This window comes from Cheilinus undulatus, linkage group 4, assembly GCF_018320785.1.
Source record: "Cheilinus undulatus linkage group 4, ASM1832078v1, whole genome shotgun sequence".
NCBI classification, from domain to species: domain Eukaryota; kingdom Metazoa; phylum Chordata; class Actinopteri; order Labriformes; family Labridae; genus Cheilinus; species Cheilinus undulatus.
Window position 1 is genome coordinate 21,686,136 of NC_054868.1, and position 20,442 is coordinate 21,706,577.

At 38.3% G+C, this 20,442-nt stretch overlaps 1 protein-coding gene across 5 annotated transcripts in view; it reads right to left on the reverse strand.

Moving 5' to 3' along the window:
* The window catches only part of pnpla6 (patatin-like phospholipase domain containing 6), a 56,186-nt gene that overhangs the window by 14,889 nt on the left and 20,855 nt on the right, over positions 1-20,442 (reverse strand). For all 5 annotated transcript variants that reach the window (XM_041785689.1, XM_041785690.1, XM_041785691.1 and 2 more), the window contains 21 exons: positions 19,265-19,345; positions 17,634-17,762; positions 17,371-17,451; positions 16,990-17,125; positions 16,393-16,467; positions 15,432-15,532; positions 14,761-14,940; positions 13,458-13,535; positions 10,668-10,873; positions 10,393-10,524; positions 10,139-10,262; positions 9,302-9,415; positions 9,153-9,228; positions 8,904-9,053; positions 8,652-8,715; positions 7,893-8,061; positions 7,603-7,785; positions 7,388-7,506; positions 6,890-7,046; positions 5,684-5,800; positions 5,519-5,588 (listed from right to left, as the gene is read on the reverse strand). In XM_041785689.1, coding sequence (XP_041641623.1) covers positions 5,519-5,588; positions 5,684-5,800; positions 6,890-7,046; positions 7,388-7,506; positions 7,603-7,785; positions 7,893-8,061; positions 8,652-8,715; positions 8,904-9,053; positions 9,153-9,228; positions 9,302-9,415; positions 10,139-10,262; positions 10,393-10,524; positions 10,668-10,873; positions 13,458-13,535; positions 14,761-14,940; positions 15,432-15,532; positions 16,393-16,467; positions 16,990-17,125; positions 17,371-17,451; positions 17,634-17,762; positions 19,265-19,345 — 2,542 coding nt within the window. The remainder of the gene's footprint in view (positions 1-5,518; positions 5,589-5,683; positions 5,801-6,889; positions 7,047-7,387; positions 7,507-7,602; positions 7,786-7,892; positions 8,062-8,651; positions 8,716-8,903; positions 9,054-9,152; positions 9,229-9,301; positions 9,416-10,138; positions 10,263-10,392; positions 10,525-10,667; positions 10,874-13,457; positions 13,536-14,760; positions 14,941-15,431; positions 15,533-16,392; positions 16,468-16,989; positions 17,126-17,370; positions 17,452-17,633; positions 17,763-19,264; positions 19,346-20,442) is intronic.

The following is a 20,442-nucleotide window of genomic DNA, read 5'->3' on the forward strand; positions in this document are numbered from 1 at the left end:
GAGGCAACTTGACAGCAACTTAAACTATCTAATTAAACACAATTTATTTATCAAGATTTCTAAATACTTATCAATTCAAACAAATTTGTAACTCCGCCCTACACGCTACACAATGATTAGGATCTAAAACCAATCTGATGAAAATGAGGAAATGTGTCAGATTAATGGCACTAGATGTATGTGGATTACCTTAAAATTGAAATGTACATGCAATGGATTTTTGTTCATTGAAACAAGCATATTAACATATTAAGCAATAGTATTAGCATTGTTAGCTGTCTGCTCCAACAAGCAAGGTTGGACAAAGACAAGTAGAGAAAGACCAATATTTTGTGGGGGGTTGGGGGGTGAGAGCAATAGAGGGGGATAGGAGAACACAGAGAAAGAGGATTGTGCAGTAAAAACCACTTGAATAAAGACTATTAGGCACTGAGCTAATTGCAGAATCAAGGAAACTACAAGTAAAACTTGACAAGGTTTTACAGGAAAGATTCACTTTATGCTCAGTTCAGTGATTGTTTATTAATGTGGACAGCCTGTCTGCAGCTGCAGCTCCCATTGTGAGAAGTGAAGCCAAAATGCCCTCATGATGGGTGATGCAATTTGAAGTCAAAATCTACATGGAAGAGTTGGCTGGTTGAAACGTGCAGTGGTAACTTTGGCAACTATTTCAAATGTAGTCTTAGTCTCTAGATTAAAAAGACTTTTAGTTTTAGTCACGTTTGAGTCATTTTTAGCCTTAATAGTTAAAAGTTGACTAAAACGCAAGAACATTTTAGTCAAGTTTTAGTCATTAAAAGAGTCCTTGGGCTGTCAAACAATTACTTTTTTTTTTTACTCAAGATTCATCCCATAATTTCTGTTGTCAATCAGAATGTTTATGTTTTTATCATTTTTTGAATATCAGCTATTTTGCATTTAAAACTGTTTTTGTGTAATTTTGCCTTATTCTACTGTCTTCAACAAAGGGCAACTGACTTCCTGTTTGGACACTGCTAGATCAGTGATTACTACATTAACTTAACCATGGCAAAAAGAACTTAATATGGATTGATAATAAAATAAGGGGTCTGTAAAAATGTTTGATACCATTTAGGATGACTTTTGACTTCTCTGAACTGTCAGAGTTTTTAAAGTGAGATGAGGCATTAAAGAGCAGTGGTGGATTTATTTTACATCACTGTGGCTGCAGGGAGATGCTGTAGTGGCTTCACCAAAGCATTGTGAGAGGGACAATAGGGCATGAGAAATACATTTTAAAAGAAAATAATGTGTCCTGACAGCCCGCTTTGAACAAACAAATTGGCCAAATTGTAAAATCAACCCCTTAAAGCCTGAAAACACAAATTATGGACAGAAAATTCTAATTTTTTGGAAATTAAATGTTTATTTCACTTTCTACTGAAACCGGAAGAAAAAATCAAAATTCCCATAAAATTAAATATTTATATTTTTTGTATATCATTTGATACTTTAAGTGTTTTTTTTTTAACTGATAATCCACTTGGGGGCATTTTCATCAAACTCAGATTGTATTCAGAAGTTTTTTTAGTAATTTATGATCATACTGATTAGACAAAAGTATCATCATAAAGGTATGCATCAAATATGCCGCAACAGGCTTTAAATGGTTAATATAAATTATAACACTAATTTTATTAATGCACTGATGAAAATACTGACACAACATATTCACAGTGGAGAAATATCATGGATGTGAATATCCAACAGCACAGAACTGTAACATTTTAGTGTAGTTTTAGTCTCCTTGATAAAAACTAAACATGCTTTTTGTCAGAGTTTTTATCCCAAATATCTATTTTAGCTTTTCTTAGTCTAGTCTTTCTCATGGAAGAAAGGTCGCTGACTAACATTTTCAGTTTGAGTTCACAAAATGATCTCTGCAACCTTGGAACTGATGCCACATCCCTCTGCTAACCAAAAGACACTGAACCCTCTGAGTTTGGTATAGTCCACAACAGAACAAAGTCTTGTGTTGAAATGAGGGCAGACCATTTTTTGATAGTTCAGTATTGTTCGTTGTTGTAATGTTTTCTTCTGCTTTTCCTCCTCTGCTCAGCTAATCTGGCTGACAACATGGAAAGGCCATATTTGTCTATAGAAATGTAAATCATGACCTTTCATCTGCTCTTATCAGCATCAAATACCTAGTTTAAAAAAAAAATACTCCAGAAATGAACACTTGGACAAAAATTACCACAATAGAATCTAAGTTTGACACTTATTAATTTAACCTGTGTTTTTCACTTTAGAGTTCGACCCATTAGGAGGTGGAGCTCTAAAGATGTCTGCTTCATTCAAACGGGGCAGTTCTTCTGGCAGTCTTACAACAAAGTCCATGGCATAAACTCATTACAATATCAGAGAGTACAACTACTTTCAGCATTGACTGTACCCAAAGACACATTCTGAGTAACACCACCCTAGCCATGTTTGACAAAGCACACCAGGGAAAAATACAAAAAGCACAAAATGGATGAAGGTGTTTTAGAAAAGCAACATGGATGTCATTAAGGAGGAGGCAGGTAACAGCGGGGTGGAGTGTTCTGGATCCTACATGTTGACATGGACATGGGAGGGGATAAGCATTTTTGGGGGCAACTACTGCACAGGTTATTTTGTCTAAGGTGTAACCTAAAGATGGGTGGCTCTCTATTTACACAAAGACCTAATCTATGGGATATTTAGAGGACATAATCTCAGAGTTTAAGGCACGTATGTGATGAAGAAGAATATAATGGAACAGCAACAGCTTAATCAGTTTAGCATGTGAAAATGAAATGTTAAGAAGAAAGAAAGAAAAATAGAAAGAAAGAAAGAAAGAAAGAAAGAAAGAGAGAAAGAAAGAAAGAAAGAAAGAAAGAAAGAAAGAAAGAAAGAAAGAAAGATGATGGGAACAATGACACAGAGAGACAGAAAGGCTTTGCTCCAGCAGTTAGTTCATACACATGCCAAGATGCAAACATAATCATTCAGTTTTCCCTGCAGGAATCCAGCCTGTAAACCCTTTTTTAAATCCAGTTCCAGATTAAACAGAGCAATTTAAAGTGTACTAGTAATGACTCACTTAATTCACAATACTGTATATACAAAGTAGCACTACACTGATTGTGCTGAAAGCCACATAGAACTGGAAAAGTTCACTGGATTTGCAGGGTTGGAGGGGGTCCATTCAGGTTAGTTCTACTTTAGCTAATGTTAGGGATAGTGCACTTTCTTTACACAAGTCAAACAGAACACATTCACCTTAATATCTAACAGTCACATCTACATATCAATGTATCTTTAGCCTGTTTTTTAATGAAGTATTCAGTGCAATCTTCTTTAAACTCAGTGACTGTAGCAAACTCCAAACCAAACTGAAACTGGAAGTTAAATGAAGGCTAAACAGCTAGTTTACAACAAAATTAAGTGACTTCAATGGCTGCAGGTTGGCAGTCTTCAATTTATTGTTTCAATTCACTTGAAATTGATCATTATTTTCATTAAAAATTTTCAGAAGTTGCCCCAGAGCCCCATACTCTAGGATTATATTAGGGATGCACAGTAATGGATTTCTGAAAATATCTGATATGTCAATATTGACAAATTCCTTTTAGTTGACCCCAATATTGATACAAATTTATAAATGATGGTAATAGAGGGTATGCATTGACGACACTTTCAACGCGCAACACAACTGCTCAGCCAAGCTGAGTGGTAAAATGTCTGTCTGCTCTATGAGAAACAGATGAATACGGGAGAAAAATGGACTGATATACATTTAAATTAGGGATATTCAGACTGGACAGAGATCCATGTTGTTTCCTAAAGACACAGTGGAATGTTGACATTGATATGTGGCCAAATATCGAGTTTTGTGACATTTATAACACATTTTGTGTTAAGTAAACAAATATGGCAAAGTTAAAACTTCACCATGTTAATTGAGGCTTTAGATCAGTTGTTTCTCAGCAGGTCTTTTCAGTGTTTTGTTTACTTCTTACTTAAGCTAATCTTTGAAAATATTGCTAGGTAGTTGTTAAATCTGTTTGCAAAAACTCTGGATATAGCCTTCTTCAAAATGAGATCAACATAGCCTATCACACCTGTCTTTCTTAATCTAGTTCAAAATGAACCCCAGTTAAACCTTTATTTTATTTTTAATATGATAAGTTCACATGGGGCACCTCTCAACTTTCATATTATGTTGTATAACTGATAGCGTCATACGTTCACTTCTAATAGATCATGGAAATAACGTCAGTATTTAACCACATAGAAATCATATTAGTTTACAACAGCTGCTTCATTTAATCAGTGATAATATTAGAGGATTTCACTATTTGTTGGTCTTTCCCCTATAAAAACCAACCGTGTTAATCGGATATCAAGGTACAATTTGTAAATCTATAAAATATAATCTGTTGTCATTAGATGCCTTACCATCTTACATATTATTTATCTGTATGATCTTAATTTTCCTTTAAGATAAGGGGAAGGAGAATGGAGTGAGGTTATTCATCACTCTCTGTATGCTTGTTGTACCTCCTATAATAGCCCAGCTTCATCTTGTGTTTTTATTAACGTAACGTTACGGCTTGAAACATTTCTATAAATATATTCCATCAGCTGAGGATCTGTTTGGGACTCAGTGAACATCATCAAGGTATAATTAATAAAAAGACGGCACTTTTCAGCTGGAATGACGGTGCTTACCCTTCACTACCTACCCTACTGATCTCTGTCACCAGTTAAATCCTTTCTCCCACTCAGTGGCTGGAAGGCTCTAACTCACGCTGCCTGTGACGTCACATGCACACCCTCTATAGTGATACCACGCTGAGCATCCCTACTTTATATCTCTTGAATTTTACAAGTTATGACATGTAACTAAAATATAACATGCACAAAATGACATATTGTTTGAGAACTAGTCAGCCTCAGTTTAATTTGGAGTAGACCTGCTTCTAACTACAAATCTGAGGGCATGTGGACAAGTTACCCTAGATACTATAAAGCCTAAATATTTGTTCTGTACCAAAATGTGCTTACTAATACAAATATTATAAATGTCCAGTATTAAAGTTATATGCTACAGTTCCAACAGCTGCCTTCAAAATCCATCCAATCCATATCGACTTCAATAATGATTTTAGTGACTGTTCCATTTCAGTTCTCATAAACAGCCGCAAGCATTATTAAACTTTTTGTTCACATTAGTTTTCTTTCATTCAGAGCTGCATTATTGATTTTGCTGTGTTGTGAATTGTTGTAAAGACTCGTTAAAACATGCCAATTACAGTGTATGGTGTATAAACATATAGTATATGTGTGTGGGTGTTATAACTCATTAATGCTCATCTACAAATTGTGTTCTGTACAATAAACTAATATAAGATCTGACCCTGTCTAAATCCTAGAAAAAAAATGTGTAAACAAAAGAGAAAGGCCTTTCTCAGGAGTTGTATAAATGAAAAAAGGTGACGGCACAGCAGTCAGCTGATCTGTCACTTACCATCCTGGTGAACCCTCATGGCAGAGGCTGTGATATCAGTGGTGACGTTGAAGTATGGCAGCCACAGGTCCTAGGGACAACAAAAAATATGTTAGTGATATTAGATAAATATTGATAGTAGATAAATATTGTTTTGAAAAATGCCGTTGTTCTGAAATCCCTCACCTCGGCTTGTTTGTCCTGAAACACTTTATAGATGCTGGCATTGAAGGCGGAGCCGGAGAACATGGAGGTGATAGGATAGGTCAGGTCCAAGACTGTTTTAAATACTGAGTTCATTGCCTGTTAAACAACACAATACAGATTAATTGGAAGTCTTGTCGGTAAACTATTTCCACAACTTTCTCATCAGTATTTTAGTACCCTACAGTGAAAGTCTCATGCTAATGCATATTCAAAGCACTTTGCATTAACAGAAAAGATGATTACAACCCAAACACAAACAGGTGCAGCATGAATGCGTACTAAAACACTTTGTACATAGGAGCGGCACTAATGGATATTCAAATACTTTCCATTAACAAAAAACACAAACATAAATAGCTTCACAACAGAAGTAATTCAACAGACATTTTTCCCAGATGGGTATGCTTTGGCACTGATGTGTGAAGGTCACTAAGCAAACAAGTTTGTGATACTTGTAGTAAACTTTGGATAATGCTTTACTTACTCAGCTCTTTCTAAGAGTTTGTCCACAAAAATCGTCCGTCAGAATTATTTTTACAGCATTTATGTAGCATGTCCATCTGGAAAAAGTGTAATTCGAATATGCATTTGTGTAGCGTCTGTTTGTTGATTGAAAGCGTTTTGAATATGCATTCATGCTGTGCCTGAATGTATTTGTGTTTTAGCTATTTGCAACAATCTTTTCTGTTAATGCAAAGTGTTTTCAGTTTGCATAAGTATAAGACTTCCAGGCTACTATAGTGTTCTTCTTCAAATGCACAGAAAGTAAAATTCCTCTACTAGGGGGCTCTCAATCAAAGCAATAACACAATATCATGGGTAGAAACCAGCACTGCTCAGCCTTGCCTGTCTCCACAAATTATTTTTTAGTTTTAGTTCATTGAAAAAGTCTACTCAATATGGCATAGTAAACCAGCATCTTGATTTCACTGATGAATTTGGGTGGTTTAACTTGCAAACAATGGCAACCCTCATTAGAAGTCATGTCCCATTACAATTATACAAATAAATTATTTCTCTTGTTTTGAAAACTGTTACCCATTAAAATAATATAGATAATACTGTTTCAAAACACATGGTAGCAAAAATTATCTAAGTGTTGATAATCCTGTCAACTCAGATTACATTTCTTAAAATAATAGCACTGAAATTACATCATATTTGACTACTTATGTGTGTTTTTACCTTTGACCACTCCCTTGCTCTCTGTTTCGTTCTAACTGCACTCCTTTCCTCAGCATACAATGCACCAATAAATGAGCCGATTGAGGTCCCGCCCACTATGTCGATAGGAATCCCAGCTTCCTCCATAGCTTTGATTACACCTACATGAGAGCAGCCTCTGCGGGAAGGAACAAAAATAACAGTCAGGTACTTTGGATACCTTCAAATGTGGTAAGCCCAACAGTAAAACATGACTTGAAATATTCCTTTGTTATATAGAAAAACATATTTATCACAGCTATGCAGTTTAGGTAAAAAAGGACATCAAGACATTCAAAATAGGATGCATTATTATTAAGCACATAATGTATTTTCATAGTGGTAAAAGAGAAGAGAGTTTAGAGTTGCTGACACATTAGACTACTTTATAAATGTTAGTATGTATTGTTTGTATCAAGACCAATATAGCTCATAAAACACAAACGTCTCCACAGATAGTTTTGGTTCCACCCAGCTCACCTGGCTCCACCACCCCCAAGCACCAGAGCGATGCTGTTTCCAGTCAGGACTCGGGCCAGCCGAGAGAAATCACTGTGCCTGTCTGCCGTTTTCTCAAACACCTTCTCATACACCTCCCTCTGCACAAAGAAAGCATAAATGACAATTTGTCAATATAGAAAATATATATAAAAATAAATAAACAGACACAAATGACATTTTAATTTGCTTCATACTAGTTTGCTTGGGCTGCGTCTGGAGAAAACCCTCCGAGGACACTTGAGGTGCAGATGCCCAGAGCACCAACTACGCATATTAAGCCACTCGACCGTCCTGGAGGGGCCCGGCCCATCCTCTTTGTGCAGAAGGACCAGCTGCTTCAGTGCTCGGACTGCTGTGTTCTCCAGCATCTGCTCCAACTGGAGGGAAAGAGAGGAGAACAGAAACACAGGTTAGAGAGGAAAAGAGAGTTAATGTATCCTATGGATCTAGGAGGCCTTATCAACTTGAATTTTTAGACACAGACCTCTCCCAGGGCAGGTTCTTGGTCGCCCAGGCCAACGATGAGGATACAGTCAGCCTGGCGGATGCAGCGCTGAGTCCATGGTGTCATGCTGTTGTCCGTCTGGTATAGGACAATCCGATTAATATCCTCCTGCTGGGCCAGCCAGCCAGAGAGACGGTACTCATGGATACTGATGGAGGGATAAGGATATACAGTACAGAAGCATTTTGATTTAACTAAAGACACCAACAGTGTTTAAAATAAATGGAAATTATCTGAGGTAAATGTAACAGAACACCAAAATGTAGGACTGGCAGTCTTAGGCCACTATTAGCTTTGATGTTTTAGCAAATACTTCATGACTATTCATATTTGTAACACAGTTTCTTTATTATGATACAACCAGAAAATAAAGGGGCATATGTAGACAAAATGTTTGAATGAGACTACCTTGATCCTCATTTTTATTCTTCATAAGCACATCTTTAACTCTTAGGAAGACTGTCTTGAAGTTATCTTGAGAAATCTTCTGGTATATTATACCAGACTACAGTCAGCTTTTTCCAGCTTTGTTCTTTATATGTAAAGCTGTCTTGTCTTTGTCTTTGCATAACACTGGCAAAAAACATTTAATAGTGGCCTAAGATTTTTTCACAGTCCTATATGTTTTAGAAAAAAATACAGGTGTGGAGGATTCTTAAAATGCACGGCTGTTAAAGGACTTTTGATGATATTCCTTACACTACAAAGAAAGAGGTTTTTGTTTACTATCAGGCTGACCTGTCCAGAGCAGAAGCACCTAGTCGCTCTCTGATTATGTCACTGGTCAAGAGAAGAGTGGGACCTGCAAACATCAAACATTGGAAACAAAGAATGTTAAAATGGCTTTAATTTATTTTCACAAACATTATGTCACTTAATTGAGCATCATGTTAACCACACTTAAGTCCTGGTTGAAAAGAAGAACACAAATCATGACCAAGCAATCCCAGAGTAGAAAGGCTGTGATCAAATGAAAAATGTTTGGCCTACCAATGGCACTGAGGGCATGGCTGAGCTCCAGGTTGAATGCATTGACTGGCACCTCATCGCACACAGGCAGAACAGCCACAGTGGAGAGGTTACTGGCGGGGTTGGTGACATCAGCACTGGTAGTCATGCTGGGCAGACTCAAGGCTGAACCTGAAGAGAGGATTATATGATGTCACTCCATGTCAACTCCATCAGGTTGAAGTAACAAAGCTATATGTGCTTATAAATGCCTCCCTATAACCACATTACCTGAGAATGGCCCCCGGCCCTGCTGTAGATTACCCAAAATCTTCTGTCCTAACAAGTGGATCAACCTCGTCACCACCTATAGACACATGAAACATCAGCACCACTTCAGCTGCACACAAGCACAGGCACAATAAGATCACATCTCTGACCTGTGGATATCGTCTTTTGATGTTGTTGAGCGTTCCCTCAGGGAGTTTGACCAGTTCTGTGTCTCTCACAGCATGGACAGTGGTGGCTCTTGGCTGTCTGGTCAAAGCCTCCACCTATGGGATAAATTCAAAACGTGGGACATTATATACCTCAGAGACATGTTTGGAGCTAAGAAAATAAATACATTGAAAAATATATATCCTTTTATTATTTTTAGAGCTGTAAAAAGATTAAAAATTCTAATCATGATTAGTGGCATCCTTTTATCACATTTTTAAAATTTCATTTTGAATTCAAAACTGTTTTTATGTAATTAAGGATTTTTCTATTGTCTTCAGCTAAGTGTAACTGACTTCATGTTTGCATAAAGACCTGCTTTTACAGGTAAACTAAAAATTTTGACCTGAACTTTACTACTAAAAAAGGAACCTTTTATAGATCGAAAAGGAGAAAGGGGAACAGGAAAAAGGTCAATGTTTGATCAAATCTGCAGATGTCTTTTGACTCATCCACTAAGCTGTCTGTGAGTTTTTGAACGTGAAATGAGACATTAAGGAGGAGCGGTGACTTATTTTACACTACTGTGGCTAAAGGGAGATGCTGGCATGGCTTAACCAAAGTGTGTTAAAAGGGATAATAAATCATGTGATTGATTGTGATTTTAAAAAATTGCATGCACTAATTGTGGACCTTTAGAAGTTGGGAATTTTACGATTAATCTTGACAGCCCTTATTGTTTTCTTTAATCTTTTTTTTCAGCTCCATATTTTCATGAATATATTAAACACATACAGAATAACACTACAGCTGATGGGAGGAGAAATCCTTGTTCTCACCACTCCAATGAGGTCTCCTCTGCCGTATTCCCCCACAAGTTCTTTCTTGCCATTGGTCTTACGGATGACTGAACGTAGACGTCCGTTCAGAACAATGTAGGTGCAGTCTGACTGGTCCTCTTGTCTGTTAAGAGAAAAATAATAAGACACTTAGTAAATGACAAAGAACATGATGTTCAAGCAGTGTGCCCCAGGAGAGATTTCTTACACACAGAAAAAGAAGAATTAACAAAAAAAAAAGCAAAGCTGAATACCTGTAGAGGGCTCTGCCAGCCTCCACAGCCATCCAGTCAATAGCAAAGTCCATTTGTCGGACAAAGGCAGACATGCGGATGGCCACTGTATGAGCCACGCTCAACACCACACTGGGCTGTTCCCTCATGATCCTGCAGAGGGCAGCACACATCACGGGCAAAGTTCAGTGGATCATGGTTTTATTGTATGAAAAAAAAATGGACTTGTCCGGCTATTGTGAAGGATTGAAAACAAAGTAAGTCTGTAAAACATTTTATTCATGTAGGTGACTCACTCATAGAAATCAGACTTTGAAATCTTGAGATAAGTACAGTCTCTGACTGCCTTGATGGTGAAGATGAGGGGCTCTCCTGTGAGAACAGCGAGCTGGCCCACCATCTCCCCAGGATGGGTGACAAACAAGCAGACAGCCTCCTGCTTGTTAATCATCCGCTGATAAACATGCAGACAGCCAGACAGGACAAAGTGCAGACTCACATCCTAGGAGAGTGAAAAGAGGAAGATGTGGAAACAAAAGAAATGGCAGAGCAGACATGAGTTCACCGTGTTATCTGGCACACAAAGTTAGTTTCAGTCCTTTGTTAAGTTAAATACTTAAATTACACTGTCTGATAAATATAAGGTAACTGTTATTTGATTTATCTTCAGTAGTTTATTATTAATTTAGTTCAGGGAGTTACTCCACGTATGCAGCTAGTTATAGAGTTTAGATTAATACAATCACAATTTACCTGATGTTTCTGAAACATAAGTTTGATAGGCAGATACCAAGCAGACAGAAATATTTTTACTGGCCTAAGAAATCAACCAAAAGCAATTTAAAAATGTTTTGTCTATAATTAATAGAAATTGCTGTCTTTGTATAGTGATCATAAAAGTATTCATCCCTTGGATGTTTTACCCATATATGGATTTTATAAATCAACCATTGTCAATATAATTGGGATTTAAAAGAAAAATAAAACAATAAAATAAAAACTCTATTGTTAAAGTGAAATAGTATTTCACTGCAATTTCACGCCATTCTTCTTTACAAAACTGCTCAAGCTCTGTCAAGTTGCATGGGGACTGGACGTGAACAGCCCTTCTTTAAGTCCATCCACAAATTCTCTATTAGATTGAGGTCTGGGATTTGACTTGGCCACTCAAAAACATTCACCTTGCTGTCTTCAAACCATTTCTATGTAGCTTTTGCTGTATGCTTTGGGTCGTTTTCTTGCTGAGAAAATAAATCCTCTCCCAAGACGTAGTTCTCTTGAGGACCAAATAAGATTGTCCTCAAGAATTTTCCATATTTTGCCACATTCATTTTTACCCTCTACCTTTACAAGCCTTTCAGGGCCAGCAGCTGAGCAGCTGATGCTGCCACCATCATGCTCAACAATGGGGATGGTGTGTTTGTGGTGATCTTAGTGTTTGGTGTCTGCCAAAAAAAATGTCTTGTCTGATGTGTCTTGGTGGCTTCTCTCACTATTTTCCTTCTTGCACGGCCCTGAGGACAGCCTGATGTAGGCAGATTAACACATGTGCCATATCCCTCCATTTCTTGATGATGGATTTAACTGAACTCCGGGGGATGTTCAGTGCCTTGGAATTTTTTTGTATCCAACTCCTGACTTACACTTTCGATTAACCTTTTTTCTGAGTTGCTTGGAGAGTTCTTTTGTCACAATGGTGAAATGGCAGCCAGGAATACCGATTAACCAGTAACTGAATTCCAGACACAGCTGTCTTTATACTGCAATCACTTAGGACACATTCACTGCACACGGGCAATCGCCATTTCAATAATTGTGAGACTACTAGCACCAATTGGCTGGACCTCTGTTGAATTAGGGCCGTCACTTTAAAAGGGGCAGATAGTTAAGCAATCACTTATTTTTACTTGAATATTTTTGTTTTATTGACATTACTTTTATTTTAAGATTTAACCAACACAGCAGCCACAATCTAAACATCCAACAGACTATCAAAATGCAAACAGCAATGTGTAGAATCATTAAACCTTCAATTTCAAAATATACTGTATAATCATAATGTTTCAAACAAATTCTCTTACTGCTGTGAAAAGATCCCTATAATCAAAATCCAATACATTTAATCCAAACACATTTTACATAGACACTTTACATCCACACAGAGATGCTTCAAATCTACAAATTAGAAAAGCACTTAGAGAGCGCAGACCTCCGCCATTAGCCCTATTTCCCAGTAGTGAAGAATCCTTTAAAAACATTCCTGGATCCAGACGGTGATCCTGATCACTCCCAAAATCTAATTTGCCGATTACTCCCTCCCCGGTGGGGTGGAGACAGGGTGAGGCACAGCATTGGCTTCGCTACATGTGGACTGTCATGGCGGACGCACAATGGTCTCACCGGATAACTGGAAGTCATGGCAGAGGGTGAATATTTCTCTATTCCTCCCAGCATTGTGAGTATTCTCGCTACAATTTGCTGTCTTTCTGTCTGTTACGCTCTCACACATCTCCTCAACCAGGCGTGCATCTTAAAAACTCTATGAGCTCCAAAACTTTGAATAGAAACACACCAAAAACATGCTGATGGGATTTAAGTTACTAATGTCCGCCATCTCCTGGTGTAAAGTGGTAACAGCACGGACCTCCGCCTTTAGCACTATCTCCCAATAGTAAAGAATCCTTTAAAAAATTCCTGGATCCAGACTGTGATCGGGATCAGTCCCAAAATCTAATCAGTTCTTCCTTATGCCACTTCTGACATTTCCTGAAGATTTCATGAAAATCCGTCTGTGACTTTTTGAGTTATGTTGCTAACGAACTAACAAACGAACTAACAAACCCACCTGATCACATAACCTCCTTGGCAGAGGTAACAATAGGAACTTGTTTGATGCACTCTTGTGGAGCTCTTGAAGTATGCAACCCCATGTAGGGGAAGCAGCATTTCACAATAAAAGAGACCAGGTTGTTTTGATTGGTTATTTTAAGTTCTCTAAGGTTCAGGAAGCCATATGCTCTTGCTTTAAAAATGAAATTAACACAGCACAGTACGCTGGCATGTACTCAGGTCTGCTTTTCACATACCTGGTCTCCCTGCCTGGCTAAGACAGCTCCGGCTTTTGCATGATGCAGAGTCACTTTCCCACTTAGCAAGGCCGGGTCCTGGATTGAAGAATAAGACAGAAGAACATGAAGTCAAACGGAGTAATAATTAAAAAATAAATGTGAAGGATGACAGGGGATGGGTTGTTTTAATCTCCTTTGTTTGTCTTTGGATTAAATCAAGCTGCACAAGACTCGGCAACATCTTTTTACTTCTGCTCTAGTTTGATCTTGTTTTACCAACATCGTGTTTGGAAATGGCAGGTGAAGCAATACTTACTAGAATGTGCACAGAGATGGTTTACAACATATTTCAACAGTCTGGTAAATGTAACACCCTGCCAAATGCAGGGGTATGATTCTGAAATCTGTACAGAACTGAGGTTGTATAAAAGTAGAAGAAAACATATTTTAAACCATTTATGTCAAAGAGCAACGTAATAGGGTTACTAGTATACAGATCAGCTCCTCGTTTTGCTTATTTGATCACCACATTTTTTATATTAGCAAACCCAAGAACAACTCATGTCTTAGCATTAAAGACACTGAGGTTTGACACCGCAGCCTATCCTCTGCTCGTCTACAAACTGGGTCCCGTTTCCCTGCTGACTGACCCCCTTTCTACATCATAATCTGCCAGCAGATGCTCCAGGGTGATTTGCAACAATGCGCTTATTCATGCGAAAAAAGAACAATAAAATTAACCTGCTTTTCTTAATTTGGTCCTACCCTATCAAGCATGTTTGGGAGAGAACTGCAGTAACTGCATGTCTGGATCCTGTGGTGCTGGCTGTAGTCTGACTGCTGCAGCTGATCAAAAAAAGTAATGTGATCATATGGAAATGTATCTGACACATTAAAATGAAAAAGATAACAAGTCCGTACTGCAAACAGAACAAACAATAGTAGGGATTTAAATAGCTGATAAATAATGAAAAGCTGCCTTTAAGCTGTCTTTTAATGTTATAATTCTTTTATTCTGGATGTTGCACACAAATGTGTGCTTGATTTTATATACACATGTTGTTGATACAAAACAAAGCACTGAAGGAAACAGTTGTACATTTTTTTAAATACTGGTGTTGTGTCCAGATTGAATCGTGCTTGTGAAGCTTTTGTCTTCATTTACAGACTTTCTGCATTAGAATAAAATTCTAAATCAATTGTGTAAGAATGGAGTATAAATAATATTTGACAAGTTTATTGCCCATGTTCTCATAACTGCCATGTGTCAGGGCTATATTTAGACATAAAGACAGCTAATAAAAATCAGAACCGAACAAACCTCAATCCTCATGAGTTTCAGGACTTCTTTCTGTGCCTCCTCAAACAGAGCAGCACTGGAGCGGCCAGACATGGGAGAAAAAATATTGTCCACTCCTGACTCCTCCTCAGGATACAGATAGATCCCTGAGGGGATTTCATCTACTGTCACCTTCCTTTCTCGCTGCTCCTGAGATACAGACTGGAATGTTTCACATATACGTAAAATGTATTAGTCTCAACATTAAACAGGACTTACTTTTATTAAATATTCTACAAGTGTTAAAATTATTAAATAACTCATTCACACATCATAAGCTGGTGAGAGGAACACATCATTTTGAAAGTATGTTACTGTGTCTGAAGGTGAAATAAAGAGATCTCAACCCATGTTGAAAATGGATTGAGTCTTTGGCATGAGACAAATATTTAAAAAGATAAAGCAACAAACAAAGATTCAAGATGATTTCCTTCTTAGTCCTCAGAAAATCCTTTTAACAATCTAACTTTAAAGACACTTGCGTCTGTGTATATAAATATTACTGGTACACACTGATCAATGTCTTTATATTCATGCCCTGTGGAAACTTTGCCTAATAACACCACCATAGCTGCTGGTGCAATAACCTTATCCAGAGATCAATTTAGCAATGCTTATCATATTTGTGCCTTAAAGGCTTTCAGTGTACTGACCCGGGTGAAAGTAGGAGGAGTGTTTCCATCCTCTGCAGAGACAGAGATCCGCCCCCTCTCATAAGCCATGTCAAAGTCTGACCTCAGACTTTTTTGTATTCCTGCAAAGACAAAATATAAACAGTGTTATATACAACAAAGGTTCTTCAAAGCTTGAACAAGAGAAGACAAACAAGTTGGATACAGATGTCTCTGTATACAAGTAACTATGTTGCATGGGGAAAAAAATCTATTAATGATTCAAAATTGAAAGCATAACTCTGTAAACCAGGGGACAATGGTGAAAGGCTTTTAAAAGACACAGCATAGTTATGTCAAAGTATAAACAAGGCTTGAAATAACAGATGACTAAAAAAGCATCTGAATCTAGAGAGATTTTGAATGTAATAAAGGTTCATTTCTTTTAAAAGTGTGTTTTCATGCTGTCATACCAGAATCTCAGGGCATGACTTACAGTGGGCTATCACCTGTCCACATCTGAGTCTTCAGACACAAATCAGCCAATGCTAGCATGTTGTTACCTGTGTGGGTTAGGGTGCCATTTTTTTCCCTCCACAAGAAGTGTGTTACATTTATAAAAAAACAGGAGCTGTATTTTCAGGCAGCCACACTGAGGGTAAAAACTGTATCTTTATACTAGGGCTGAACAATTTGAGAAAATAATTTCATATTTCCCCCAGTATTGTGATTGCTATTTGATATGCAATTATGTTTAGGTTCCTCATCTTATGTTTTGTTCAACAAACACACGCAATCCATCATTTTACATTATAACCAGCACAATATTAGACATATTAAACTAGGGAAAGGAAGGTGGTTTAAGCACATGTATGCCAAAATCTGCCATTGTTATATGAGAATAATACCTGTTCTGCATGTCTATAATAACTCAACCTATCAAAATTTATTTATTGTTCGTGCATACAGCAAAACTAAAACATGAGAACACATGATCCCCCACCTGCAATGTCCACAGGCATGGAGATGGTTCTGCTAAGAGTTGGCACTGTTGCTCCATCCTTCCCTTGTTCCCCTCCTGTACACAGAAAAATCAGATGCAACTTATAATAATTATGACAAGAAACCAAACACAAAACAAACACTTCAGAAAAGTTGAGAATCAATTCTTAAGAGCTGAAAATACTTTCCAGGTCAGAAAATTAAAGAATATTAAATATTAGTTGTCCTGAGAAGTAACATTAAAGGGAATCAGAAACAATGCTGCAGTCAACTTCATTTACACAAATGAATTACACCTAATATTAGAATATTTAAATATCCATGAAAAATAACTTGTAAAAACTCATCGCCAGATTTAATGCTGCATAGCACATCCACACTGACTTGAAAACGTGCATAACAAGCTGAGACCTGGTGTGGGATTTGAGCATATCCTCTGCTCATGCCTAGATTAATAAATGCCAATCTGTGCATGGAAATGACTGTAAACTCAGATTTGTGCAGTACGCATATTTGATAAATGAAGGCCAGACCAGTGTTGGCTGTATCTAATCTTTTATCAACACAGAATTCTTCTTGACAGTTTTTTCCTCCATACCTGCAGCTTCTCCCTTTATAGCGGCTTCCCGATGCTCCTCAGGCACTGTCAGGCTGCCAAAGCGCTTGCCATGGCGGATAGGACTGGTGCGAGTCGGGTGGGGAGATGGAGGTGGCAGACGGGAAGGCTGCATTTCCTTGTCGGACAATAATGAGTAATGAATGTTCGTTAGTGCATGTGCGTGCGTTTTGTGACAGGGGAGAGTGGAAAAGTGACGCAACATTAGCATTAATTGACTGAAACGTAATAAAAACTGCTTGCATACCAAGACAATTATGCAGAATTCCTGATTAATACCAAACCATTTCACCCACAGATGTTTGCATGGACTGTCTAGAGTGCTGAATGGTGTATGTTGATGTGTGAGTGTGATATACTCACATGGCTAAAAAGCTCGTTGGTAAGCCCCAGATAGTTGTGCAGTGCCAGGACTGTTACTCTTTGAAGACGAACCATGATAATCTGACCAGATATGAAAAGGAAGTGAGTCATTTGCCTTATCACACGTGAACCGACAGATGACTAGATCAAAACCACTTCAGCTTTGTGGATGTATACATCCTTTATAATGACAGAGTAGAAGAGAGTAAGATGAAAGCCTAACAAACTTCTGAAACAGAGTCAGCAGAGGTAAAAGGGCTCACCTGAACCACCCGCACCAGGCTTTCTGGGTACTTCTCAAATATAGCAAGGAAGGCTTCTACAGGCAAACGGAGAACAGTGGAAACTTCTGCAGCCCGGGCTGACACAGTTCTGTAAGGCTTCTGGTGGCCCTGCACACAAAAACCCCAATGTATCAAGTTTGTCAACATTTTGAATCATTTGATTCTTTTCGATACCTGTTTGAAATCAATACCTAAATTATAGAATCTGTACATGTAAGTATAGCTTTTTGTGGTTTCTGTTTGTAGAACGATGAATCTCTAATATATGGAATTTTCACTTCTTAAATTAAATCACAAGAAAGAAACAAACTTTATATGGTATTCTATTTATTGCATCTGTATATCTGAATTACAGTGCAGCTAGCAATCCATTATAGATTTAATATTCTATTTGAGTCCATAAATCTGCCTGACACTGTATTACCAATGTAATACATGAAGATTCATGTAGCTTCCCTGAAAAGCATCAAAATTATTAAAGCAGTGCATCTGGGACCTGGGTATGATTAAATATCGCAGCATTGATGTTACTGTATGTCCATGTCCATGACTGAGTGGCAGCCTACGTGGCAAAAGAAGGAAGGCAGTGCAAGGTGCAGAAAGTGTGATGTTCCTTCAGTGTCAAACAAGCATGGCTGCAGGAAGTCACAAGCACACTCAAATCCCCACTGCCTATTTTTTTCAGCAGAAAGAAATCTGTTTACAGCCCATTCAAAAAACAGTTTTGGTCAGAATAGTTAGTGAATTAAGGGCACACACTGTAAGGGGGACTTTAGTACTTCTTTTCAAGGCAAAAGAAGTACTAAAGTTATGCTTAATTGGGGGCATGGCTCCTGGAACTCATTTACCAGTGATTAGCTATACCAGAATTCCTAAAAATTCCTTTCTATCCCTGTGGTGTCTATCCTCTATCAGACAATGAAAGACTATGGTTACAGATGGTTGCCAGTGAGTGCCAAATTGGACAGACAGCAGAGGACTTAACAGCAGAGTCTATCAATGTTGGCAAACTATTGGTTTCAAAGCATGCCACAGTGTTAGTGTGATTCAGACAATGTGCAGGGGTTTACTTGCAATTTTAGGTTGCCATAAACAAGAAATTATCTAATGACCATGGCTTCAGTTTTGGTTGCTTTGGTACCAGAATAGGAATATTATTTGATTTTCACTCCTTTTGTAACAAAGTTTAAGTCCTGGTATAATTAAAGCCCTTGACTGAATGCTCACAAAAATACTGCTACTTCAAAGACAACGCCTGTTTAATTGTTTTAAAACTTAAAAATGGAAACACTGTAGAAATGTTCAGTTGTCAATGTCAAACCTCTTTGTTTAAACTTGACACCAGCACTACAGGGATCCCACCTAAATACCAGTTTTTAACAGAGTTACAGTAGATTAGTGCACGAGTCACCAGTAGAGTAGGATGAATAAGGACGCAGTGTCAGTGATGCAATGAGAAGGGAGTCGGGTTGGGTCCTTCATGCTGATATCCAGGTAACATGTCATCCAACAATGAATCATGTATATGTGTAAGGAAAGTCTGTGTGTATGGGCATGACATCATCTTGACCATAATTGTGATTGTGTGGCAATACGTGGGTGTGTCTTACTGTGATGACATCCAGGATGCTGAGGAGGCTATGGACACTGTCTCCTGGGTAAACCTCCTTTACCACACTTTCTTTACCATCCTGGAAGACAGAAATAAGACTTTTGTTGGGTATGAATCTACATACTCCTAAATGTTTTATAAGTAGAGGTCAAAATTTGGTATTATTTAGGAGCATCAAACATGGAACATTTGTTTCAATCTAGCCAGAATTAAAAAATCACTTTCTCTGTATAATGTTATTTGGTTTTCATAAAAAATAACACTTAATATTATTTGATAACTAAAATCATCTTGTGGCTTTATTTTTGTCACTAAAGTCTGTCTGAAAAAAACTAAAAGTTAAGGATCATTAGTAGTTCTATTTCATCCTTCCTGACCGCCAGAGGCGGTGCTTCAAGCACTGGATAACACATCGCGCATGCGCAGGTCGAGTAGCTATACCAACAAAGTCACGTGTGACACCTGCTGACCCAGATAGCCTATATCTTCCGGTGTCATCAGGGAATCAGTTCCTTCACATCTTCTCGCTCGCAGATGTCGGACTAAGAAGTAGCTAAAGAAGCAGCTGTTGCTGGGAGCCCTGTGACTGTTGTGGTCGGAGCTGCGTTTCCAGTCGCCCTCCAAGGGCTGCGACAGCTTAGCCTTTCGGCTACGTGTTGAATCACCAAAACTACGGTGTGTCTCTCCTGACGCGTGAGTATTGGCTTTGTTTGTTCCTGGCTGGTGGTGTGCTCTCGCCCACAGTAGCGGAATAATAGTGTTTACGTTTGTCGTGGTGTTAGGCGAAGCGTGTCCGCTGAGCTAACACAATAGCTTTGCTATAGAGGTAGCAACCCGGTTGCACTGTGCTGCGGTTATTAGCAGCGTTTTTTTCAATTGATTATCCTGGATATTTTCCAGCGTTTTTGTGTTGGGCTATCAAGCCGTGTTAGCTGCGGTAGCACCGTAACCCGGTGTCTGCCGGTATTTCTGTTATGTAACCTTTTGTCGGTGAAGGCAGTGCGTTCGCTCCCGCTCCCGACACAGGCGTGAACAGTGTTTATTCATCGGTAGGTGTGTGTCCAGCTAGGTCAACGCTAGCACATAGCTTCCAGTTGCGGTAAGTGCGGTGTTTCCGCGCACATCTCAGTGTTACTCTTAATATATTTTCTTTGAGTGGCAAACAGTGTGTTCACT